A 26,477-nucleotide genomic window follows, 5' to 3' on the forward strand; every position below is an offset into this window, starting at 1 on the left:
TGTTGGGTACCAGGAGGACATAGTGAATGAGTCCAGAGGTAGACAGACTGTAGGCTGCAGGATTCAATGTGGTCTCATGGGTTGGATCTTACTGTTTCTATCCAGCCGGAAACCCAGTGACTTCTTAAATAAATCTTCTGAGGTTGGTTGTAGCTCGGTGGTAGACCATTTGTCCAGCATGTGTGAGGCCCTGGGTTCTACCCCCAGGACCTCCACCACGCACACACAATCTTCTGATTATCACACACATGTTTCACTTAAGAAAGAAAACACACTACGGTCAATATGTGTGCAGTAACATCTCCCGTAACTTAGAGACTGACGCCACGGTGGGTTTACTGCTAGCTACCCAGCTGGGGGTCAGCCACCCTGTTGTACAACACACTCACCAGAGGCCCTGGAGGCTTGCAGGACCATCATGGGTCCTACTGGACATAGGGTCATCCAGGGGCCGCCAGGCAGAACCCCATGATGAACCTCGGGTGTTCTTTCAGTGGGCGTCCTTTGAGGCCCAGTTGAGGGTCACCCCTGCACCCACTCACCTCTCTGAAAGACACTGTGAGCAGAGCTTCAGGAGATGGGCATGTTTCCCCGAGGCCAGAGCCTGTTCTCTTGATGGTGGTAGACGCTGAGACTCAGCAGTCATCTTACAAAGAACTATGTTCCTTGGAGGGAAAGTGTTGGTCATTTAGCAGTTGGAGATTTTTGCTTACAAAATATTTCAGAAAACATCATGACAACAGGGATGCTTGTGCAAAGTTTCTTAGACACCATCCTTTGTTCCTCTCCGTCACTCTGTGTGTTAGAAAAGGTGTCTAAGTGTTATGGTCACTCCCATCTCTGTTTTATGGGTTGAACTCAGGGGCACTAGACCACGGAGTCACATCCCCAGCCCTATTTTGTATTTTATTTAGAGATGGGGTCTCACTGAGTTGCTTAGCACCTCACTGTTGCTGAGGCTGGCTTTGAACTCGTGATCCTCATGTCTCAACCTCCTGTGCTGCTGGGATGACAGGTGTGCCCTGCTGTACCTGGCCACTCCCATTTCTTTCAATACGATCAATAAGGTGCTCACTGTCTCCCAGCTGCCTTGCAGGTGATGTGCCTGTGTGGGTCAGTCTGGGGCTTTTGTGCATTCAGAATGGTGGAGAGATACCTCAGTCTTCGCTTTCGGGCTCGTAATATGTGGGGTGGGTTTTAGGTTTTGTTTTTACATTTTTTGTGTAGAAAAAAATCTTAATTTTAAAAAACGTATTTATTTATTCTAATTTGTTATATATGACAGCAGAATGCATTTCAATTCATAGCACACATACAGAGCACAATTTCTCATGTCTCTGGTTGTACCCAAAGTAGAGTCACACCATCCGTGTCTTCACACTTGTACTTGGGGTAATGATGTCCGCCTCATTCCACTGTATTTCCTACACTGCGGCCGTCTCCCTTCCCTTCCCTCCACTTTGCCCTATCTAAAGTTCCTCCTTCCTCCTGTGCTCCCCCACCACATCCCCTTATGGATCAGCATCCTCATATCAGAGAAAACATTCAGCATTTGGTTTTTTGGAATTAGCTTGCTTCACTTAGCGTTATATTCTCCAATTCCATCTATTGACCTGCAAGTATCATGATTTTATTCTCTTTTATGCTGAGGAATATCCCATTGTGAATATATGCCACAGTTTCTTTATCCATCCATCTACTCAATGGCATCTAGGTTGCTTCCACAGTTTAGCTATTGTGAATTGTGCTGCTATAAACATTGATGTAGCTGTGTCCCTGTAGGATGCTGTTTTTATGTCCTATGGGTATAGACTGAGGAGAGGGATAGCTGGGTCAAATGGTGGTTCCATTCCAAGTTTTCCAAGGAATCTCCACACTGCTTTCCGTACTGGCTGCACTAATTTGAAGTCCCACCAGCAATATATGAGTGTACCTTTTCCCCCACATCCTTGCCAACACTTATTGTTGTTTGTATTCTTGATAGCTACCATTCTGCTGGAGTGAAATGCAATCTTAGAGTAGTTTTGATTTGCATTTCTCTAATTGCTAGAGAACTTTTTTTTCGTATATTTTTTGATTGATTGTCTATCATCTTCTAAGAAGTATCTGTTCAATTCCTTGGCCCCTTTATTGATTGGGTTATTTGGTTCTTTGGCCCATTTACTGATTGGGTTATTTGAAAAAACTTAAAGTTTTGATGATGAATATTTTCTAACCTAGATGCATAGAGAGCATGGTATAATAATCACACACTCATGACTTTGTTGAAGGAATCGTGTGCCATATTAACTTATCGACTCTTTTGCTTACATTTTCTCAAGGGTTGCTAAACAAACTACAGCTATCCTAGAATTTCAACCCCCAAACACTTCAATATACCTTTCTTTTAAGAAGACGTTTTAGCTGGGTGTGGTAACGCAAGCCTATAATCCCAGTAGCTCCGGAGGTTGAGGCAAGAGGATCGCAAATTCAAATCCAGTCTCAGCAAAAGTGAGGCACTAGGCAACTCAGTGAGACCCTGTCTCTAAATAAAATTCAAAATAGGGCTGGGGATGTGGCTCAGTGGTTGAGTGCCCCTGAGTTCAATCCCTGGCGTGCCCCACCCCCATTAAAAAGAAAAAATATATATTATAATAATCTAGATGTCCTGGGACAGCCCAGTCCCAGTTTGTTAGAACTGGACCCAAAGTGCCATGGGACTGAAGACAGAGACAGAGCACAGACTGCAGTTTATTGGAGGACAGACTGACTGACAGAAACGTGGTTCTGAGTGGTAGCAAAACTAAGAGGATCCATGGACTGTGGATCAAAGGAGAGACCTATATATAGATTAGGACAAAAGTGACTTCGATCAAGCCAGAACGTTCCTCTTTTCAGAGTCAGACACATTCCCACTACCAAGTCGCCAATCCTAAAGGGCCACACACCACCCCAGTGGTTTCGTTGACTAATGGTGTGCTGGGACACTATGTGGGGGAACACCAGGGATGCTCAGGAGCAAACACGGTGGCTACAGTTCAAGATGGCTGCGGGCAGGTCACGCTGGATGGCGATGACACGGTCCCCACACAGTGAACGTTGTGTCGGGTTCCTGAACCTGCGTGCAGCAGCCGAGGCAGAGCGTTGGGGAATAAGGACCTGTGAGCGTGCAAGGTCGTTGCAGTACGGGGGCATGCCCTGAGCCATCATCCAGCCATCCTGAGGACATCCTGAGGCAGGTGCAGCATTCACCAGGCAACACCTGGGGAGTGCTCAAATGGTCCCCACGCCAACTTCTTGAGGAGAGTTGATCTGTCCTCATTTTGCAGATGGTGAAACAGAGGCTTAGCTTTAGGGCGAAAAGTAGCAGAGAAAGTTCTGGAACCTGTCATCCTGGAGCTGGACTTGTAACCACTGCCCAAACATTTTCTCTTACTCCACATGTCCTCAGGCTTCCCACTGCTGTCCAGATGGACCTGTCCCAGACCAAGTACCCAAAATGCAGCTTGACCTTGTTATCAAGGTGAAAGAGAAAAGCAAGCTTTGCTTTCAGAGCACAAAGCCTTGATTTTGAAGTCATTTTCATTGCCTCGATTTAGACCTGAAATTTTCTTCAAGGTTGTACATAAGAAAGGAATCTAGATAATAAGGTTCGCAGTCTCCATCATTTTGGACAAATTAGTGGTCTATTAATGATCCTGGTAGAAAAATATAATTGGGTTATATTCAAATAAATCAGAAAAAGACTTGCTAACTATGTTCCATTTGGTGGGAATGTGTAAAACATTATTTTCCTTCTGCTTCCATATCTGCATGACAAAATAGGGGCCTAATATTTTGAGGTAGTTATCATTTCGGAGTCTGCCCTGAGTGTCAAATGATGAGCACACACAGTCCTGGGGTTCATGGGGCCTCTGCTAGAGATTCAGAGTTAGGTGGAGTGGATTGGGCTAGGACCTGCAGCTCCTCTGGCCTCCATGGATATAAGGTGGGTAGCTGGAGTCCTGTCTGGATAAAACTACAATCACGTATCATTCACACATTTACCCAGCAAATGTTTATGGATCCGGTAATCATTTATCCATTTCTCATTTATAAATCATTAATCTTTTAGCCATCTATGATAGATTAATCACATTTGATCCCTTTATCATTATGTAACAATTTTCTGGAAGCCCAGACCCTTATTGACTATGAGAATCTTTATTTATTTATTTTTTAATACTGAGGATTGAACCCATCCATGTGTTCATTCTTTTGGATACTGCTTATGGGCCATCCGTTGTAGGATAGCCATGAGAGAGATATCAGGTAAAGGGTTAATGAAGAGAGACACAAGTCACCTTCCTCAGCTCTGACATGTAAAGAGCTTGGAATTTGTCCCTTCTATCCTTATAACAAGGAGTGGCTGGACAAACTGAGTATCAGTGACTTTTCTTATCCAATCAGGTAATCTAGGTAGACGGACCCGGGGCATTTGGAGAGATGGGCACATTCAGAAATGCCAAAACCAACCAATTTGGAGTGGTCGGTTCGCATATGGGAAGTATTTTATTATCTCTATATCATCTGCGGAAGCTGTTTTAGTCCGACACTGATAGTAGTTCTCGAGAGGTGATGTGGGGTGACTTGCTAGGGGCTGCTGGAGTAGCTTGAGAGAGAGAAAAACTGCTATGGGAAGCAGTATCAGAATGCCCCTTTTCTTGGATCTTTCCTCCAGGGTTTCACTGTAGAAGGCCCCTGGTTAGGTATGGTCAGACATGCAGACAGAACTGCCTGTCATGAAGGAGGATGCTGACCCGGGTTCCAGGGGTAGGACACAGTGCCTCATGCAGGACCACGCAGGGTAGCACCAGAGCAGCTCAGGAGACAGGGGAAGGGCAGGGAAGGCATGGCAACACCAAGAGTCTTTTCTATGGTTTCTGCAGGAAAGTCTGGGCCAGGCAGGACAAGCAGGCGTGGGCTTGGTTCATTAATGATTTCTGCAGGCTTGCCGGTAAGGGGCTGCCCCCAGTTGCCTAAGTACCTAGCCTTCGAGGAATTAAGGCAGAGGAATAACTGCTTGGTTTGTGAGAACTTGATAAAGGTGATTGAAGGGTGGACTTTGGGTTGGTTGGTTTGCACATGGGAAGGATTTTATTATCTCATATGATCTTTATTGGCCAGCCCTGGGAGGAACAGTGTCTCCAGCATTAACAAGGGCCCTGATATCAAAACATCATAAAATACAGACAATAAAAAGGCATGGTTAATACGAACCTCATGATGAAACTCTGAGGAAGAGCCCCTAACAGCTCTGGCCAGGTAGGAGGCAATTTATAATTGTGAAGTGCACCAGAGCCATGTCTGCGACAAAGGTTATTCTCCAGGAAAAAAACAGAGTCCTACTCTCTACCTGGGAGTCCCTAGGTGAATTCCTCATCCTGTCTTTAAAGACTAAGATTCTGCCAGGCATAGTGCCGTGCTGCACACCTCTGATCCCAGCCAGCTTGGGAGGTTGAGGCAGGAGGATCATTGTGAGTTCAAAGCCAGCCTCACCAACTTAGCAAGGCCCTAACCAACTTAGCAAAACCCTGTCTCAAAATAAAACATTTAAAGAGGGCTGCAGATGTGGCTCAGGAGGTAAGTGGCCCTGGATTCAATCCTCAGTATAAAAAAATAAAGATTCTCGTAGTCAATAGGGGTCTGGGCTTCCAGAAAATTGTTACATAATGATAAAGGGATCAAACGTCCGAGAAGACATTACAAGCCTGCATGTGTATGCATGAAACAACAGTGCATCAAAATCCACAAGAGAAGCCGCGCACACAGGCACACACCTGTGATCCCTGAGGTTTGGGAGCCTGAGGCAGGAGGATCATGAGTTCAAAGGCAGCCTCAGCAAAATGAGATGCTAAGCAACTCAGTGAGGCCCTGTCTCTAAATAAAATACAAAATAGGGGATGGGGCTCAGTATTCGAGTGCCCCTGGGTTCAATCCTCAGTAAAAAAAAAAAAAAAAAAAAAAAAAAAAAAAAAAAAATTCCCAAGACAAACCCTAATAAATCTGTAAGGAGAAGTAGAACAATCCACCATTATGGTTGGCATTCAGCCTCCCTCTGTCAATAATTAATAGACAATGAGTAAAGCAGAGAGGTCTGAGCAGCACTGTCAAGCAGCTTGACATTCATAAAAGGCTCGATCCAACAGCAGAAGAATCCACATTTTTCTCAGGCTCATATGGAGCATGTAGCAAGACAGACTACATTCTTGGAAAACATGTTACCAAACTTAAATGAATAAAAGTCATAACGAATATGTTCTTACAATATAACAAAATTAAACTAGATGTCAATAACCAAAAATAATAATAATAATAGCTGAAATAATAGCTGAAAATTCCTCCAGATATTTGGAAATTAAGCAATAGACTTCTATATAACCTTCAGATCAAAGAAGCCGCCAAAGAACTCTTAAAAATCTTTTGAAATGCACAAAAATTAAAATATAACATAAAAATGTGGGGGGATGCAACATACACATGCTGTGGAAAAAAAGTTATACCAGTAAGTGCATATGTGTCTTAATCAGTCTTGTGTTGCTAGAACAGAATACGTGAGAGTAGGTGCTTTATAAAGGAAAGAGGTTTGTTTTGGCTCACTGTGTTGGGGGCTGAAAAGTCCAAGTTCAGGCAGCTATGTCTGGCGAGGGCCCATGTTGCATCATAGCATGGCAGAGGGCATCAGAAGGTGACCGCATTGTGAGTGCCTGTGGAAGAGACCAAAGACATGGGCGGCCTCACTTTTATAACACCCCATTCTCAGAGTCGCTCATCCAGTTCCTTGAGACCTTGCTCACTCCTTGAGATGACATCAATCTTTTCCAAGGGTGGTGCCTGGGAACAGATTACCACATACTAGCCCCGCCTCTTAAAGGTCCACAACCTCAATACACCACACTGGGACCAGTTCCAGTAGCACGTGGGCCTTTGGGGACACACTCAAAGCATCTCCAAACCATGGCCCTACGTTAGATAAAGGAAATATGTAAAGTTAATAGCCTACAGTTCCACTTTAGGAAACTACGGGGCGGGGGGAGCAGATTAGGCTTCATCCAACAAAAAAAGAAACAAATTAAAATGAAGACAGAAATCATTGGAATTGAAAACAGGAAAACAGTAGGGGAAACCCAATAAAATCCATGTTGGTTCCTTAAAATCATCAACCAGATGATTCAACCTTTAGCTCAGGTTACACAAAAAAGAAAAAGAAAAGAAAAGTTAGAGAAGAAACTGTGGATGCACCCTAAGACAAAGCCCATTTTGTCAGGAATCCCCCGGGAAACGTGGTTCCTGCCTGGCGGGAAGAGGCCCACGCTTGTCCCTTGACCCCCTCTTCGGCCGGCCTTTGTTGGGTGGGGTCCAGGCCTCCCGGCAGCACTTGGTTCTGAAGGTGAAATTCAAAGAGGCCCCACAACCTGGGCCTCACACTTCTGCTTTCTGGTGTGTTTTTCAGGCCGACACTTGAGGAAAGGCGCTGGCCTGTCACACACACGCCTCCCGGCAGCGGGAAGCCCTCCAGCTTGCCGAGCCTGTCTTTAGCCCTCTCTCCGGTCTCCTGCACTTCGGCCTCCCTGAGTTCCATGAGTCTGGTCTCCAGCCTGGGATCCTCCGGCTTCCTGTGTCGACCCAGGGAAGGAAGGTAGGTGGGACTGGCAGGAATCCAATCAGGAGGAGACCCCCGGGTCTCAGGGCTCCTGCGGCAGTGCCCAGGAGGGGCCATGGTAGGTCACATCTGTGCCCGTGTGTTCTCCCCAGGGTGAAACGTCCCTGCAGGGGGTTAAACCACCCTCCCCGTCTGTGTATGACCTTTGCCCCTTCCTTTAAGCATTGGATACATTTACATGCCGGGTTTATGACAGAGACAGTTCTACAATCTAAGCAACTCTCAGAGGCTTCTGGAATATTTTACAATCACGAATCTCCCATGATTATATTTAATCTTTGGGGGGAAAAATGAGTTTATATGTGCTCGGTAAAACCCTGGAGATTTCTTAGTACACGGCCAGGGTGTCCCTTTTGTTTAAATCAGGGAGTTTGGTTCTTGTGGCAGCCACAGGGTCCCCGTACAGCTTGTGCTAATGACTTGGAAGGAATGCAAAAGTAAAAATAGAGTCTGGAAGCTGGAGACTTCTGCCCAGCACCTGAGGATCAGACAAATGTTGTGTCTACTGACTGTGTCTCTGCCGACCGCAGCTTCCCGGCCGCCTCCTCCGTTCTGAGAAGCAAGGGTGTTGGGGCTTGGAGTAGGATCAAGGAGAGCTCTGTACCTTTACTGCCGTATTTATCTTCCCTGGGTGCTTTGCCCAGGCAAGACAAGACCAACAAGATCTAGCAGGCATGTTCTGCAGGAAGTCTTTCACTCACTGCTTTGCCGAGTGTTGGTATCTTTCCCAGAGGACGGTGGCAATGAGGTGGCTCCCGGGGTACAATAAATGGTTGAGTTCACTGGAGAGATGTTCTTGCTTAGGATCCACACACGCCCCAGGCCACTGGCTGAAGCCCGGCCCTGTCCTCCTCTGTTCCAGAGAGCAGGAGACAGACTTTGCTAAGGTATGACCTTGGCCTTGACCCAGTTTCTACTGAGTCATTCACAAAGCCCAGCTCTTTTTAATGACTCACCGCTGTGCGGCTCCCCATCCCCTGAGCCCACTGGTGTGAAGTGGGCTCTGCGGGGAGACTTCACACCCAGGTGAGGTGTCTAGCTGGGTCCCTACTTCAGGCATAGACCTGCCGTGGATGACTTTCATTGTCCTCCCCTGTTCACTTCTCTGCCCAGGGTAATAAGGATCCCAATAAGGATCCCAATAATCCCAATAAGGATTGGGCTGGTTGCTTATTTGTAGCCAACTATGCTGAAAGTTCACACTGGTGTGGACACGGAGGCATGTCATCCAGCTCACGGAGCCTCCACTGTGGAGTCTGAGGAGGTCTGTAGGTTTGCTGAGGCAGGTCAGCCCTTCCCGTATGCATTTTCAGGGCTTCCAAGTTCTGAAGGTGCAGCAAACGAATTTGGTTTTGAAGCTTTGGGTGGTGTTTTCTTCTAGGGCATCAACTCCTGTATTTCCAAATGACAGTGAAAGCCAGGCTGGCCGCGCCTAGCTTACTTTTTGTTTCTTGAAATGGGGGTCTCTGTATTCTAAAGAGTCCCCTGTGCTTGCCTGTGGGTGCAGAAACAGGGGTGCACTCTGCAGAATGAACGAGAAGCATGATTGCCTCTTGGGAGAGCACAGGGAGGCTGGGGACAGGCTCTGCATGGTGGTCTCCCAGAGGGCAATCCCACACATCCACAATGAGACACCCACCAGATAGACCAGGGGCTAATGCAGGTTGAATGTGTTCTGATTTCCATTCCTTCCATGTTGCAAACCCTGGTTTGTAACAACATGCTTGCATCTGCATGGTGAGACCCTGCTATAGAAGGCTGTGAACACCCACCCAGGGCAGACTAGTCGAGGGTGGTGGTCTGTGGAAGCAGGTGCTGTGGGGGATGATTCCTGTAGCATCTCTCTTTGCTTGGTCATTTCTCTATAGCTAACCAGCCAATCCCTAACCAGCCCTGCAAGACTGATTCTGTCTCTTAGCTTGAGCTCATTCCTCTTTCTTATGAAAATTAATGTAACCCACAGAGGAAGTTTTTCCTTTTACCCAAATCTTGACAATTTTCTCAGCTTCAAACCATGAAGAAAATTCCCAGACGCATCTGAACAGGGCTACTTTGCATCTGAGTGGCTGTGTGGTTTCGAGTACGATAAACCTAGATTTGCATCTTCCTGATTTTGTTTCCTTAAATGGTATGGATTTTTTTTTTATCTTGCATATTATTCATGATGTTTGTGGTTCAGCAGTGTAGCAAAGCGTTTGCTTATGACACTAAGGATCTTTGAAAACATGGCTTTGGATAGTTTGATAGTATCCTCTTAGATACCTGTGCCATAACTAGCTTTTACTAATTCCTTATTTTTTAACAGAGAGGGTATTTCTAATATTCAGTGCAAGAGGGATGAACCCTTGTATAAATAGATCTTTGTCCACATCAGATTGTTTCCATAAATTCTTGGAGGTAAAATTGTCACCTGACAGGATGGCACACGTCTCTTAGTACGTGCTGGCATGGATTCATCAGATGTTAACCATCTTCCCTGCTGTTTGCCCTTTACTTCTGCCACCGTCCATATGATATGAGGTACTCTTGTGGCCTAGAGTTGGGAGAATGAGCCGCTTTCCATGGCAAAGTGCTGTTGGGAATGTTTGCTACAAGAAGTTAAAGGGCTGGGGATGGGGAAGCCAGCACCTGCAGGAGCCATGCTTCGGTGGTCTCAAGAAAAGCAGAAGCCCCAACCACAGGTCTGAGGCCCTTAGACAACGAGGACACACAGGGCATTCAGAAAAGGCCACAAAGGTCTCCTCTGCTGTTTCCAAGTCAAGCTAGAAAATGCTGGAAATTAGACAGATTCAGAGAACAAGAATAATGTGTTTAAGAACATCGTCATAGGTGAGTGGTTTTCCCAAAACGTTGAAGCACAATGGTATGTTTTTGTGAATGAGATTCAGGGAAAGTGCAGAAACCACTCAGAGTCAATGCTCACTACTTACGACTTTCAGATTTACAAATTGATCTGTTCATTAATATGTACTTGAAACCCCCAAATCAATACAGTACTTTTACCACTGTTTGTGTAAATGTGCAAGGTGATAAAAAGTCTCCTGACACACATGCTCAGGTTGCATAAGGGACACTCTGCCTTCCTGCCTCAGCCATCCTGGTGTGGACAGGTGTCCCTTTGCCTGGTCTTTTTATGGGCACTTTGGAGGGGGCGATCTTGTGCTTTCTGTTGGTGGCTTCACCATGGAGAATGGTCCCGAGCACAGTGCTGAAGTGCTGCTTTGGGTCTGAGATGTGCTTTACAGAAGGAAAAGGTCAGCTTTATACACGAGTCTCAGTATTGGTGCCACGAGTCCCCTGTTAATGTATCAGCAATACATAGGAAGTCATTTTTTACAAATAGAAACACACAGTTGATAAAAGGTCACATATTGATCAACTGATAAAAAGGTAACCAGCCAGCCGGGCGCTGTGGCACAGTGATCCAAGCAGCTCAGGAGTCCGAAGCAGAAGGATCGCAAGTTCCAAGCCAGCTTCAGCAACTTAGTGAGGCCCTGAGCAACTCAGAGAGACCCTGTCTCTAAATAGATATTAAAGAGGCTGGGGATATAGCTCAGTAATAAGCGCCCCTAGGTTCAATCCCTGGTACCAAAAGAAAATAACTATGTAGCCGGAGGATCCCAAGAATTTAACTTCACATTTTCCTTAGGAGCAGTGTTCAGAATTTGCAAATGTGCTGTTCATGCTATAGAACATAACCACCCTGCAAAACAAGAAACCGCTGTGTTTTGTCTCGTGCATGAAATGAAAAGAGAATAGAACCCAGATTATCAATACGGAAGAAATGGAGAGAGGAGAAAATAGAGAAAGAAATGATACTCTGAGGGTTTATAAGTTACGATGTAGTGACAGTGAATCGATCTGAACTTTGAGAATCGTCTTTCTCCTGGTTGCCATTATCTGTAAGTGCTGGGTTCAAGACTGTGACCCTTGCAGGATCTGGGGAGCCAGTTCTACCCCGTGGTCTGAGACCTGGAAAAGAAGAAGAGAGCGTGCGGCTGGCCGTATCCACACACTGGGCTCCTGCAGCTCAGCTCTCCTCTTCCTGACCTCCGACCACCCTCCCCACCTCTTCAATACCAGAAAGGCTTATCCGGCTTTCTCCTCAGTCCCCCTGGTTTTAGGTCTCGTTTATCAATAACTCCTTCGTATACCAATCAAGCACTGGTTGCTTCTGTCACCCAACCCCATTGCACTTACTGTATTAGGTGTCTGTTGCTACCTAGCAAATCGCCCTAAACTAAGTTGATTAAAACTACAGCCATCATTTATAGGTTGAGAGCACCTCATTCAAAAATCCAAAATTCAAAATGCTCCAAAATCTGAAAAATTGAATACCGACATGACACCACAACTAGAAAATTCCATACTGTGAAACTCTGTATTATGCATAATACAATTCAAATCATTCTGTTAAATTACCTTCAGGTTATATGTATAAGGTGTATATAAAGCACAAGTTAATTTTTGTGTTTATCCTTGGGTCTCATCCCCCAAATTTCTTCTTGGTTAGGTACATAAAAATATTCTAATTTTTTAAAAATCCAAAATCGGAAACAATTCCATTCCCAATCATTTGGGTAAGGCATACTCAACCTCTGTTTTCTCCCATCACACTGCGATCAGGTGTTTGAGACAGCTGGGCTGACTCAGGGTCTCCACAGGGCTGCGGTGACCTGGGCTGCAATCTCATTTAAGGTCTGATGGGGCTGGAGGACCCTCCTCCAAGATGGCTCCCGTGGCCGGCAAGCCCATGCCGACTGTGGCTGAGGCCTTAGTTTCTTTCCACACGGGCCTCCCCAGAGAGCTGCTTGAGCATCCTTACAACATGGCCTCTGTCTCCCCCAAGGGTGAGCAATCCACTTGAATAGCCCTATTTTATCATGCTAGACGGAGGGGAAACTACAGAGGCTTTTCATGGATCAGCCTCAGACATTCCACACATCATTCTGAGGTCAGCCAATGGATGTGTGAGGGTGTGAACACCAGGTGAGGCCCACTGGGTGCCAACTTGGAAGCTGCCTCCCAAAGAGACACTTGAACTCTCCAACAAACTGCAGGGTAGAGACCCATGGTGAAGGTAGCCTCTATTCTGGGGAGCAGGAAACAGAATGGTAAACACATTTACTCTAATGGAATGTCAATTCTTGTGACATTGGAGAACACAGACAAGAAAATAAATGAAAAGTCATGACGTGAAGTGGGCCAGGGAGTGGGTTGGGCCTGAGGAGCTCTGTGCTGTTCACTGTGTAGCATTCATGCTGGTACTCCTCTGCGGGAGACGGGATCCCTCCCACTGGAGTTATGCATCTGGGTGACTTTGCACCTGCCTTTAGGATCTGTGCCTAATCCACTTACAGTGCCCTTAAAAACAGCAGCTCAGAGGCCATGAGAAATGTTGTGCTCATGACGGCAGGTGTGAGGCTACTGCTCTTCATCTGTAAGATAGATGGAGCTAGAGCTGCCCAAGAGATATGTCTCAATCTAAATATATTTTTAAGTTCAAAGGTCAAACAGTCAACTTATTTCTGGGACTGGAGAAATGGACTACTAATGTCCAGTGAGGAGATCCAGTGGTGTCAGTCGATCACGAAACCGTACAGCGGGGTTGAAATAAAATGCGGGAGACATGCAGGTGCCTGTTAGATATAGAGGGACGCCTCGCCATTCACAAGGATTCATTTCCACAGGTTCAGGGTGGGCTGCTGGTGGGCTGCTCAGGGCCAGGGCAGACAGAGCCAACCCTTGGAAAACAAATAGGATTCCTTTCTAGATTTAACCCCTCACGGTGTGTCATGTGTGGAATGAAGCCTGATTGGCACCCGACTGGCACCAGGGGAGTTTTTTGTGGGAAGGAAGCACTGTCTCTGGTTGATTCCAGGCCTCTAATGAGCTGTCCGCCATGGCCATGTGGGTGTGTCTTGTCTCTCTGTCTTGGACAAGCGCACGCGCACGCACACACACACACACACACACACACACACACACTCCCTCCCTCCAAGTGTGGGGTTTTCTATTCCCTCTCTTCTGCATCCCATCATGACCTGATCCTTCTCTATTCCACACTTCCACTCATGAGGTTCCCATGGTCCTGGGCAACCTCCGTGTTCCCCATTCATTGCTGACATTTATTTATTTTTCATTTGTTCTTTTTAGTTATAATTATAGTAGAGTCTACTTGGACATATTTATACAAACATGGGGTATATCCTATTCTAATTACGATTCTAGTCTTGTGGATGTACATGATGCAGAACTTCACTGTGGTGAATTCATATATGAACAAAGGAATGTTATGTCCAGTTCATTCCACTGTCTTTCCTCTTCCTATCCCCTTCCTTCCTTTCATTCCCCCTGTCTAATCCACTGAACTTCTATTCTCCCCCTTTCTTTATTGTGTGTTAGCATCCACATATCAGAGAGAACCTTTGACTTTTGTTTTTTTGGGGGGTTGGCTTATTTCACTCTGGATCCATCCATTTACCAGCGAATGTCATGAAGTCATTCTTATTTATGGCTGAGTAATATTCCACTATGTATACATGACACATTTTCCTTGCCCATTCATCTGTTGAAAGGGCACCTAGGTTGGTTCCATAACTTAGCTCTTGTGACTTGTGCTGCTATACACATTGATGTGGCTGCGTCACTGTAGTGTACTGACTTTAACTCCTTTGGTGTGTGTGTGTGTGTGTGTGTGTGTGTGTGTGTACACCAAAGGAGTTAAAAGTGGGGTAGCTGGGTCAAATGGTGGTTCCATTTTTAATTTTTTGAGGAATCGCCATGGTTGCACCAATTTGCAGTCCCACCAGCTCATTGCTGCCATTTATTATGGTGGCTTTGGTATATGGCCATCCCCTTTCACAGGTGAAGATGTGCCCAGGTCACATGGAGCCGGGATGGGACACCAGCCTCTCCATGTCCCAGCCTCTGCTCTGTGCCCATGACCTTGCCTTCACCTGGACCAGCAGGCACCACTCCCATGGACTCCACGTCTTTCCAGCCCTCCCCAGCCTCTGCCCAGGAGTGATGATGCTAACAAAGTAGATTAGGGTCGCTTCTCCATCTAATTTGTTGGTGAAAGAGCTAAAACCTAGAAGGCACACTTGAGATCTGTGGTCAGGCCACAACAGCTAACGCAGTGATTTCCAGGTGTGGGTATCTTTGTCCCCAAAGAAGATTCGGCGATGTCTGGAGATGATTTTTGTTGTCATGACTGGGGAATGGGATCTATTGGCATCTGGTGGGTAGAGGCCAGGGACATTCCTAAATAACTTGTAAACTCCGGTAAATAACAGTCCCCTGACACACTCAGAGCCGAGAGCGGCCCAGCCCCAGTGTCGAGAGCAATTGGGTCGAGCGACTTGCGCTAATCGCAACGAAGGATGCTACATGAAAATAGACGGAACCAAGAGAGGGAGTGGTGGGGTGAGTGCAGCTGCCTTACTAGGTAAACAAAGGGTGGGGGACGTGTTGTGACCACATGTGAAAGGGAACCTTCAACCTCCAGAAGCCCAGTGTAACTTCTGGGCAGCTGGGGCCATCCACAGCTGTGCTGATAGACCACCGGGCACAGACCCGGGAGATGATGGCAGTTAATGTCAAAGTCAATGGCACTTCTTTGGCACTTTTTTTTTTTGGTACTGGGATTGAACCCAGAGGCACTTTACCACTCAACTATATTCCCAATCCCTCTTTTTAAACAATATTTTTAGTTATAGATGGACACAATACCTTGTTTATTTAGTTTTTTGTTTTTTAGGTGGTGCTGGGGATTGAACCCAGCACCTCACGCGTGCTAGGCCAGCACTTTACCACTGAGCCACAACCCCAGGACCCCCGCAGTCCCTTTTTATTTTATTTTCAGACAGGGTCTTGCTAAATTGCTGGGGTTGGCCTCAAACTTGAGATCCTCCCGCCTCAGCCTCTTGAGTGGCTGGGATGACAGGGGTGCGCCATTGCACCCAGCCCGGCAGCACTTCTGAGAAAGGTTTTAGCAATAGGACATCATGTAGGCAAAGTCAGGGTGCCGACGGACATGGGAGTTTGTGAGATGTCAGGTGAAGGAGAATGTGTTGATTTGGAGTAGCCGCTGGGGTGGGCAGACCCGGGGAAAGAACTGCGTGTGTGCTTTGTGTCCTGGGGTCACATGGAAGATTGGGGCTGGAGAAGAGTCAGGGAATCAGATGAGGAAGCCTTTCCTGCCAGAACCACCAGGCATATCCTCGTCAGTAAGAGCCAGTCCCTTCCCCCCAAGAAGCTATGAACTCACACAAGAACCGAGTCCCAACCAAGGGGCTGCGGGACAGATACCTCCGTGAGTTTGGACCTGCTGATCGCCAAGGGTCTCTGGACGCGCAGCGACTGGACATCTAGACGGTTATTAGAAGAGCAACATGCATTCACTGTAGAGATTCTGAAGAGGAAGGAGCATCGTGTTTCTGTTGAAGAGTCATTTTGTGGAAAGCTTGCAGACCCTGAAGCATGAGAAAGTCAGCCAACGTTTTCAGATCTTTGATGCTCACATTTTAGGATGAGAGAAGGCTTACAGGGATGTTATGAAGGGAGTAGGTTCTGTGGTCAAGTTAAATGTGAGTGGGGAGCAGACTCCTGACTCTGCACCATCAGGACCATCTGGACCACCCTCCTTAAGGGGATGATGTCGAACTGAGACCTCAGGTCAGAGAAGGAGAAAGGCAGCCAGGATAAAGGTCCAAGGCTGGACACGGACAGACCTGACCCATGGAGACAGGCAAAGAGGCTATGTGGCTGGACGGGGGGGCAAGCTGAGCCTGGAGGTCCCAGGCCAAGGCAAGGAGAACCTTGTAGGAGAAGAGAGTTTGGAATGTGGCCTGAGAGGAGAGAGGTCACCTTGCCTGTGAGTGGGGAACAGACAGCCAGGAGCACAGGGCCAAAGGCAAGGACCAGAGCAGATGCCTTCACCTGAAAGATGGCGGCTGCTGCTTCTAGGGCAGCCGGGGAGATGGTGGGAGGCAGAAGCCTTGGGGATGTATTCTCAAGGAAAACTGCTGAGAGAGTCCAGGAGACCAGCTCATCTCGCCTCAGATCCTCGGCTTCTTGGCCGATGGGTGGACCTCAGTGCCCACGTGAGCTGCTGCCTGTTTGGGAGGGGAGCCTGCTCCAGCGCTGCCCGATGCTTCTGGTAGGAGCAGGTTCCTTTCTGACCTGAGATGTGCAGAATGAAGGAAGGGGAAGACGTCTGCCAGTCTCTAGGTCTCACCCTGAGCAACCAGGTGTGGTTGGTGTCATTCCCTAAGTGAGGAGACTGAGGGAGCCATATGTTGACAAGGGGATTGGCATGAGGCATTGAAAGCCCCTTCTTGGGTCTCGAAAGGTCGAATTGCCTATTAGACATCCAAGCCATGATAGGGAAGCCGACATGCAGGTCAGGAGCCCAGTGGGGAGAGAGGAATATCCATGAATCCACCAGTATTTCCTGACCACCCACCACGTACTAGGAGCTGTGAGGACCGTGGAGACCTGGCAGTGGACGGAGGCTTCCCTATTCTGACCTCCTAGAGCTGGCCCTCTGTTGGAGGGGAAGGAGATATACTCAAATGTGACCATAAATGAGGATGTGTTACAGGGCTGTCCCCTTACGGAGATTTGCTATAGGGAAAAGTTAAGTAGAGAAGGGAGAGATGTGACCCAGGGAAGCATGAAAAGTTATTCCACGTTAAAAATCGTTTTTCTACTCCCAAGGGCACATTTAACCTGCATCATGAAAAGACCCCAGTACAGCAAGGAATTCTGTTTTTAAGGGGCTCATCTGGCACCTGAAAACCATTTCTACTGAAGAGCTACCTGCACAGGTGTGTGCTGAGGCGTCCGGTCTGGTAGGCTGAGGGGCCCAGGTATTGGAGGGCCTTGCTGGGGGTCATTTGATGTCACCCTTTTGTCCAGTTGCAACTAAAGGTCTTTTTTGTTTCTCAGTTTTCTGCTGTTAAAAAAAAAAAAAAAACTGGTTATACACATGGAGAAAAATAACTGGCAATGTTGAATTAACAAAAAATACAGAGTGCGCTCTAAGTAGCACTGAGAAAATGACCCCAGGAGAAGTGAACTTGAACTCTGGACTTTCCCTGCAATCCGAGGAGAAGGGGTCGGGGAGGCGGTGAGCAGAGTGTGTGAGCAGCAGTGACGGGGACCATGGTAGAGTTCATGGGACGCAGGAAGAAGGCTCATGGCAGGTGTGTGGCTGGCTCCCCCGTCTCTGGTGGTGGAGAGGCCACAGCTGTGGCCAGGACCCAGGTGAAAAGGTGGAGCTCCTTGAACCTGCCATAGTGGGTGAGAGTGAGGTGGAAACAGAGCTGAGAACAGCAGTCTGGCTCTGAGGTGGGGTGGACGGTGGCTGACCGTCTTGAGGCTCGGGAAAGCAGAGGGTGGAGACCAGGACCGAGTGGAGGGCCAGCCCTGAGAAGGCAGAAGCAATGCCGCCATTGCTGTTCTGTCGCTGATTCTGTTTGTGCCTTAGTTTAATCATCCAGGGATGCCATCAGCAGTTCCTATAGTGAACCAGCTCTCCTGGTCCAGCACCCCACCGCACAGTACAGGGTCACTCTTCCTTCAGATCAGCACCTGGTCACCTCCAGTACCAGAAATCCCATGATCAGAAGGAAGAGGGCCTCTAGGCCAGGGTGGTGCCGGCATTGAGCACAGGGGGCTCTTTTTCTCCCCAGGAAACCTGAGGTGGCCTTCTGCTCAGGAAGGGGGTGGGAATGCAGCAGGGGGTGGAGGTTCCCAGAGTCTGGGAGGGTGGGGGCAGGGGAGGGGTCCCCGGGGACAGGGTTACGGTTAGAAGGTTCTACTGCACAGGAGGAGGACTGCTGTCGTTCCCATCTGGAATGTCCCTCAAAGGCTCATGTGTTGAAGACTTCGATCTCATCTGGTGCCACTATTGGGCGGTGACGGAAACTTCAGGAAGCGGAACTTAGTTGGAGGAAGTGGGGGTCTCTCTCGTCCCCTCTCTCTCGCTCTCCTTCCTGGCCACCATGGGGCGGCAACCTTTTCTCCACCACGATGTGCCGCCTCTTTGTAGGCCCATAGTGACAGGGTCAGGTGACCATGGACTGACACCTCCAAACAAGAAGCCGAAATAAACCTTTCCTCCTCCAGGTTTATTAAAGCTTATAAACACAGTGACTGTCAACAGTACGTTGCACATTTTAAAATAGGGGGGTTTTGAAAGTTTTCACCACTAACATATGATAACTGACATGGATATGCCGATTACCTGGATTTGATCAGTGCACATTTTATACATGTACCACGTTTATTATTAGAAATGAAACAAACAAAACCAAAATGAGCTATAAATGACTTGTACCTCAGAGGGCCTCTAGAGGACCCCAGGACCTTGTTACAACCTGCTCTGTCTTCTGTTGATGCACTTGAACATGAGATTCAGGCCGAATCACCTGCAGAGATGTAGCTATTACTAATAAACCAGTGAACTTTAAAAGAAAATGTAGTTCCAATTTATATCGAAGTGAAGTGTTGGGGATGTGGCTCAGTGGTTGAGCACCCTTGGATTCAATCCCTGGTATCAATCAATCAATCATTCACCTTTGTCTGCAGCTCCATTTCTCCTCTGCAGTGTGCGCTGGCACCTGGCGGGCAGTATCTTCCTGCTCAGATGTCCTTGTAGCTGTGAGTCTGCGCTATCTATCACCCATGCATCGAGGAGCCCTGGTCACCTGGGAAGCCATGTGACAAAAGGAGGCAGTGGAGTGGAGTGGGGTGGGATGGGGCGTACTGTCCCCACGCTCAAGCAAACTGCAGGAGGATGTGGCTTGGGTGCCTCAGGCAGCTGCTGTCTGGTCTCCACCCCAGACCACGGGTGGGGAGACCTGTGGTGACAGGAGGGGACAATGTTCCCTGGTCACGGAGGAGGCCCCCACGGCTGCTCTCTGGATTTCAACTCCCCCAGTGGCTACCTGGAGGTGTCTCTGTAGTTCAGATAGAGAGGAAAGGGGTTCAACAGCACCTCCACTGCAACGCGCCCCGCGAGGGGCAAGTTTTCTCAAAAATCGTCGCCATCTCCAAAGCAACCCTGGCTTTAAGCTTGTGTTGGTCTCTGCTCCTGGGTGCTGCTGTCCACCCACACGGGGAGTGCCTGAGCCTGTTTTGCAATAACGCTTCTGTGTACTTCTCTTTTTAGTAGGTTTCTTCTTAAAATTTTTTGTCCCCCACCAAAAAAAAAAAAGTGAATTTGGTCACTTTGGCCAAAGGCTGTGATTGGGGTTAATGATGCAGAGGGCGGGTTGGGAAACCGTAAGTTGTGTGAGCAGAAATGACAGTGCAAGATGGGAAGTCCAAAGGACATTCTGAGCTGGGAGGATCTGTCTCCACCTGGCAAGGGTTCAGAGGGATTCAGCCCACATTTCTTGCAGCTTGCGTTGCTCACTGCAGTCTTCTCATCTTTCGTCTTGTCCCCAGGTGTTTCCCTGCCGGTGCCCTGTCACTTCCTGAGGAGACGGCGCAGGCATGGCCAACAGCCCAACAGAGAGCGCCAACCACCTACCCTTCTTTTTTGGCAACATCACTCGGGAGGAGGCCGAAGATTACCTGGTCCAGGGGGGCATGACAGATGGGCTCTACCTGCTGCGTCAGAGTCGCAATTACCTGGGTGGCTTTGCCCTGTCGGTGGCTCACGGCAGGAAGGCACACCACTACACCATCGAGAGGGAGATCAATGGCACCTATGCCATCTCGGGGGGCAGGACCCACAGCAGCCCTGCGGACCTCTGCCAGTACCACTCCCAGGAATCCGATGGCCTCGTCTGCCTTCTCAAAAAACCCTTCAACCGACCCCCCGGGGTGCAGCCCAAGACAGGGCCCTTCGAGGACCTGAAGGAAAACCTCATCAGGGAATATGTAAAGCAGACATGGAACCTGCAGGTGGGTCTCAGTTGGACCTGCACCCTGTGTTCATGGGAACCTGGGATCCCACACAGATGTCCCCATGACATGCAAACCTAGTATGCCCAAACGAGCACCCAGCTCCTTAACCATTAAATTTAGCCAAAAAGCGGCTGGCTCTAGGAAGACTACCATCCCTCCTTTATACCCACCGCTGAGGCAGGGAAACTTCATGCCAGGGATGTGGCTTTCTGCACTACAGGAGATGTTGCCACCAACTTCATGGTGGGACTTTTCAAAGAGACATTGATATTTACCTAACAGGGTCATGCCATGCATAACGATTGGCCCTTGAATTTACAACTTCTTCATATCTCTCACGGAATGTTCTGTCTCACACACACATAGGTGCACCACCCTTTCTTTGGCCGCCTGGCATTGCCCACTGGGCACGATAATTTATTTAACCAGTATCCACTGATGAACCCTTTTATCAGTTATAAATACTGCTGCTGATGATATCACTCTATGCCAGTACTAAGCTGGATTGCAATATCTCTGGTATAAAGCCTAATGGGCCAGGTTTGCCACGGCACAGGATGCTTGTGTTTAATTTGGACACATGCACAAAAGTGTGCCTCTGGAAAGTTGGCAAAGGTGTCCACATTCTTACCTACCCTCCTTGCTCTTCTCAGCTACACATTTGGGGTGGTTTTATTTTTATTTTTACTTCTTGGGTTTTTCTTGATTAATGCAAATTCAAACACTGGCTTCTTCGTTAGTAACCCTTGAAAAGATCGGTTTCTTTCCCACTAAGAAAGACAAGGTAGTTGATTCACTCAGCGCTCGGCCCAGTTTTTCATCTTTGATTTCCATCGCGCTTTGCCCACAGAGGCAAGATTTTTCACCTGTGCTTTCTGTGACGACGCTTCCTACAGGAACAGGGTCAGTGAGGTGCTCAGTGTAACGAGGTAAAGGGGACAGGACACCTCAGGTGCCTTCCTTGTTCACCTCTTAGGGCTTCTTGACCTAAGACCTTCTTGGAATAACCAGGTTCTATCAGAACTGTCTACCTACTGGATGATTTGGTTTTCTGGGCCTCAGTGTTTATCCCAGGTGGTATTCAACGTCTTGTCTGGTTTCGAAAAGGCCAAACTCTTCATTCCAAAACATTTTTCTTATTCATACACTTAAAGGTATTTAGTCACCATTAAGATCCTACAGTTTGTTTTTTCTGAATGAATAAATGAATGGATGGATGAAATCCGATCCTCCCTGGCCACATGAGAGCGAGCTCACCAAACATCAGACAGGGGCTTTTGTGGGTTGGTTTTTTTTCCATTTCTACCTGGTCTTGCTCATTGTCTCTCCCTGGTCACACAGGGCCAGGCTCTGGAACAGGCCATCATCAGTCAGAAGCCGCAGCTGGAGAAGCTGATCGCCACCACAGCCCATGAAAAAATGCCCTGGTTCCATGGGCACATCTCTCGGGATGAGTCTGAGCAGATTGTCCTGATAGGATCGAAGACGAATGGGAAATTTCTGTGAGTATCATGTCTTTCCCTCACCTTCTGCCTCTGGGCTTGCTTGGACAATTAAGGGGAACTCGGCTTCCCCGTGAGTAGACTCATCTGATGACGCATGTGCTGTCCTGTCCTAAGGATACTTCCTATTTGAACTATTAACCGTGATCCAGTGTGTTTTGCCTAGTGTGTCCCTGAAGTGCACACTCTTCTTGGGTATAGAGAGACTCCATGTTTAAAGAAAATGACGTTCGGCCACAGACAGTGGAATATTCCTTATCCAAAATGGTTGGGGCCAGAAGTGCCTTGGATTTCTGATATATTTTTTTCTAATTTTGGAAATATCTTGGGACATACACATTGTGTAAGGTTGTGTAAGAGAATCTCAGGTGGTATTTTCGGTGCACCCATTTTGACCCATTACATAAGACCAGGTGTGAAATTTTCCACTTCTGGTAACATGTTCGAGCTCCCAAGTTTCAGATTTTGGAACATCTCAGATCTTCAGCTCAGAGAGGATCGGCCTGAATTCCACTTTTCATGGCAAATATGGGGAGCACAGACAATGTCTGTAATCATCGAACAGAAAGGCAAACAGAAATTTGTTGCTTCAGATGCTCCCACCCCCAACCTCAGACTGGACTTCTGTTTTTTTCTTGGAACTAAGTGCTAACAGGGTAGATTTTTCTTTTTTGTTTTCAAAAAATTCCTGGGAGTAGTCACTATAAATAAACAGTGACTACAGCTACTTAATCAGAATGGGTTTGTGGACTTCAGCTTTATGATCTCAGACATCGGAAGGTACGAATCCTGGGTTCTGTGGCTCCTTGTCTTTATTGGGTCAGTGTAAACCTGAATTTGAGAAGGGCCTCGGAGGAGTGGGCCAGCTGGGTGGAGTCATGGTCCAGAAAGGTTGAGAGCTGTTTTGGGGTGAAAGCGCCTGTCTCCCAAGGTGCTCTGGCAAGATGAAAGGCAGATGGTTGCTGGCAGAGAGAAGGCTCCTGTGCATTTGTCACAACTCAGTGTTCCCAACAGAGATGCTTCCAGGGGACCACAGAGGGCCCCATGCTTGCCTCAGAAACGGAACGGGAAACAGTGAGGTGATCTAGTGGTCAGGCACGTTGATGAATACCGGGCAGACTGTCAACTTTTTCTAGAAATAGAAGTGTATTTTCTAAGTGTCCACCTATTTAAAGAATTTTTCTCATAGTTCTGATTTTTTAAAATGATCTTTGTAGCCCAGGTTGAGATGCATGATGTCAGATTGTGACTTTCAGGGTGACGCAGCCCCAGCCGCTGGCACTGACGGTGTGCAGAAGAAACGGTGTCTGCCCTCCGTGTAGACACCTAGAAGCTCATTTTCTCAAAGTTTGGACTTTCTCCATTTCCTCAGCAATGATTTCCAACACACATGTCACGGGACTGCATACTTCTTGTATTGAGTGCTCGAGGGACATGACCCAGAGACAAGGCCTTCTGGCTCTTTGCTAAAAGGACCTGTTCTTAGACTCCTTGGGAAATAACCATGGAGCAGATTTTACTTCTCAAAGTTACCTGTTGCTGAAAAAAGTGTTTGCGCCCTACTTGGGCCCAAGTCCTGTTCTCACCTTCTTTCTTCAAGGCCATGCATGAACTTCATGCAGAGGACAGGAGACCCAGTGTGCATCCTTGTCTGTCCGCTGCACAGACTGACATCCCATGCCCCCTCATGGTCCTGGGGCTCACAGTTAATCCAGGAGAGTCTCAAAACTACGGTGCATCTGCATCAGCCGATATTGGAACTCACGAGTTGCAGGGGCCCATGGGGAAGGCTTTTTCTCTCTCCACTAACTTTTAGTTCCTTCTCCAACGTCCACATTTTCAAAGTCCCCCCAGTCAACTCTATAACTGGGTTCTTTTTTTTGTTGTTTGTTTTTTTGGTGCGGGAGGGATACCAGGGATTGAACCAGAGGCTCTTGACCATTGAGCCATGTCCCCAACCCTTTTTCACATTTTATTTTGAGACAGAATCTTTCTGAGTTGTTTAGGGCCTTGCTAAATTGCTGAGGCTGGCTTTGAACTTGCCATCCTCCTACCCTCCTGCCTCAGCCTCCCGAGTCATTAGGATTACAGGTGTATGCCACGGCAGCCGGCTATGGACTGGTCTTTGCTCTGCCTTACACTGTAATCTCCAATCTCTTGGATGCTACCTTGCTTGTTGCCCACACCCCAGCCCCCCACTCCTTCCTGGCGCTGCCAAACATGCTGGGTTGCCCACCATCAGCATCCTTCAGTTCAGGCCTTGTGTCAGGGAGGTCACTAGTGAGAGGCAGGAGCCCACGGTGGAGCTGGAGCGTCCCCACTTCACAATCAAGGTTCTAATGCCGATTGTAGGACCTCGGACTGCGGGATGACCTTCCTGAGGCTCAGCTTGTCTGGGTCTGGGGTCAGTGGTGAGGTTGCCTACTGTGGCCTTGCAGATGCAATGAAAACACATGCCAAGCTCACAGCAGGGCATGGACTCTGGGTCCATAGTGTTCCTTCTCCAACATTAGCACCAGGAAATTCTCTTCACTAGGAACATTCATGGTTATTCGTTACAGATAAAATATAAAGAGGCATCCTAGAAACCTTTACTACTTGAAGATCTTATTTCGACAATGAGTCCTCCTGCAATACAATGCCTAAGTGGGGTGCTTGGTGGAGACCAAGCACATTTCTGCGGGGCAGTGGTGTACGGTACTTGCATGTCTGAAATGGGCTCGTGTAATTTTGTAGACTGTGAAGTTTCTAGCATCCTGATTTTGGCCCAGATCCTCCTTGTGTCTGGCATGGAGCAGGGTCTACGTCCACAAATGTGATGATCCTCCTAGGTTCAGGTAGCCCCCACGCTGGTCCGGATTCCTTCACCTTGACAAGTGTCCGCTGGTGTTTATTTGGTGGGAAGTAGAGCTAACAGACTCCAGTGGGTCTTATGAGCCAGCAGCAGATCTTGAGGCTGCACATCTGCCATGAATATTCCTGTCTTCAGTCTATGACGGGCGTCTGTCCTTCCTGCCCCTGTGGGGATGCACCACCGTTGCAGGAGATCCCAAGCCTGGTGGTGAGTGATTCAGATCTGACCTGTCCTAAGATGTTCTTTCCTTCCAACAAATAGCCATGGCCCAGGGTTTTTGAAGTCACAGCTGGATTCCAGTCACGGCTGGGCATCCTCACTTAGAAAAGGGGGGTCACCAAGCTGTTGGTTTCTTTCTCCTAGTCCTCCACAAGCCTTTCTTTAGATTTTCCCAAAGAATGTGGCTTGTGTCTCCTCTCCTGTTACTTTATCTGCTCATCTACCCAAGAACCAACATTACTGGAGTCTGTAGTTCTGTAAAGCACCAAATCCTGGGTGCCCTGAGGGGTTCTGCCGTGGGAGAACTCAGCCCTGCAAGTATCTGCCTTTGTGGAGCCAGCGTCTTAGTGAGAGACACTGAACAGTTAGGAGTGCTCACTACGGCCATCACTCCACATCCGCGGGGGGATTTCTTCCAGGATCCCTTTCAGATACCAAAATCCACCAGTGCATGAGTCTCTTGTATAAAATGGTGCACTATCTGCACATAACCTGTGCCCATCTTCCCAGATGCTCTAAATCCTCTTTACATAGCTTGTAATACCTAATGTGATGTGAATCTTGTGGAAAGAGTTGTTATTCTATGTTATTTAGGAAATAATGACAAGAACAGAGTCTGTGCATGCTCAGCACAGACTGATTTTTTTTGTTTTTGAAATAATTCAGTTTTCCAGGTGGTTGAACAAGTATTGGATGTGGAACCTGTGAATATGGAGAACTGATAGTCTGTTGGGGGCACATAACTAGGGTCCTGTTTTATGCCAGGTGGTAAGGGAGAGCCTCACTGCAAAGGAGAGACCTGTGGCCATAAGGACCCATCCTACCTGAGCTCTTGTGAGTGCCTCGAGGCAGGGGTGTGCTTGAGGGCTGGGCCCCCACGGGAGGCCAGCGTGGGTGGTGCAGAGGGAGGAGGGTAGGGGTGGAGGAGGAGGGATAACCTGGAAGACCTCAGGCACTGGTAGGCTCTGCTCCTGGTGAGTTGGTGGGGCCACCTTTGGGACAGTTAGGGCCAGATGCACCAGGTGTACAGGGTGGTCTTTCTGCCTCTCATATCCCCAACAGGCTCTGGAGAAGAAGGGGGCCCACCCTTCAGAGCCAGGCCGTGCACATTCATGCATGCTGGAACAGTGGGGCAGAGTTTATTTTTTACTGTGACCTTGGGGTCTTTGCCTTCTCATGCCTGAGCACAGGAACTGTGTTTAATGCTTGTGGGAAGACAGGGTGGCATGTGCCAAGCTCTGCTGCAGCGTCCCCAGGGCACAGTGCAGAATGTCCCTGGTGCCCATGTTCTGTGTCT

At 47.9% G+C, this 26,477-nt stretch overlaps 1 protein-coding gene across 2 annotated transcripts in view; it reads left to right on the forward strand.

The window, feature by feature from the left end:
• The window catches only part of Syk (spleen associated tyrosine kinase), an 82,205-nt gene that overhangs the window by 18,859 nt on the left and 36,869 nt on the right, over positions 1-26,477 (forward strand). The window contains exons 2-4 of one of the 2 annotated variants that reach the window (XM_076836599.2): positions 7,472-7,657; positions 20,141-20,602; positions 21,947-22,107. In XM_076836599.2, coding sequence (XP_076692714.1) covers positions 20,189-20,602; positions 21,947-22,107 — 575 coding nt within the window. In that variant the 5' untranslated portion in view covers positions 7,472-7,657; positions 20,141-20,188. Of the gene's footprint in view, positions 1-7,471; positions 7,658-17,483; positions 17,515-20,140; positions 20,603-21,946; positions 22,108-26,477 lie in introns of those variants that run through there. The other variant, XM_076836601.2, reaches the window with a different exon arrangement.

The sequence above is a fragment of the Callospermophilus lateralis genome, chromosome 17 (assembly GCF_048772815.1).
Source record: "Callospermophilus lateralis isolate mCalLat2 chromosome 17, mCalLat2.hap1, whole genome shotgun sequence".
NCBI classification, from domain to species: Eukaryota; Metazoa; Chordata; class Mammalia; order Rodentia; family Sciuridae; genus Callospermophilus; species Callospermophilus lateralis.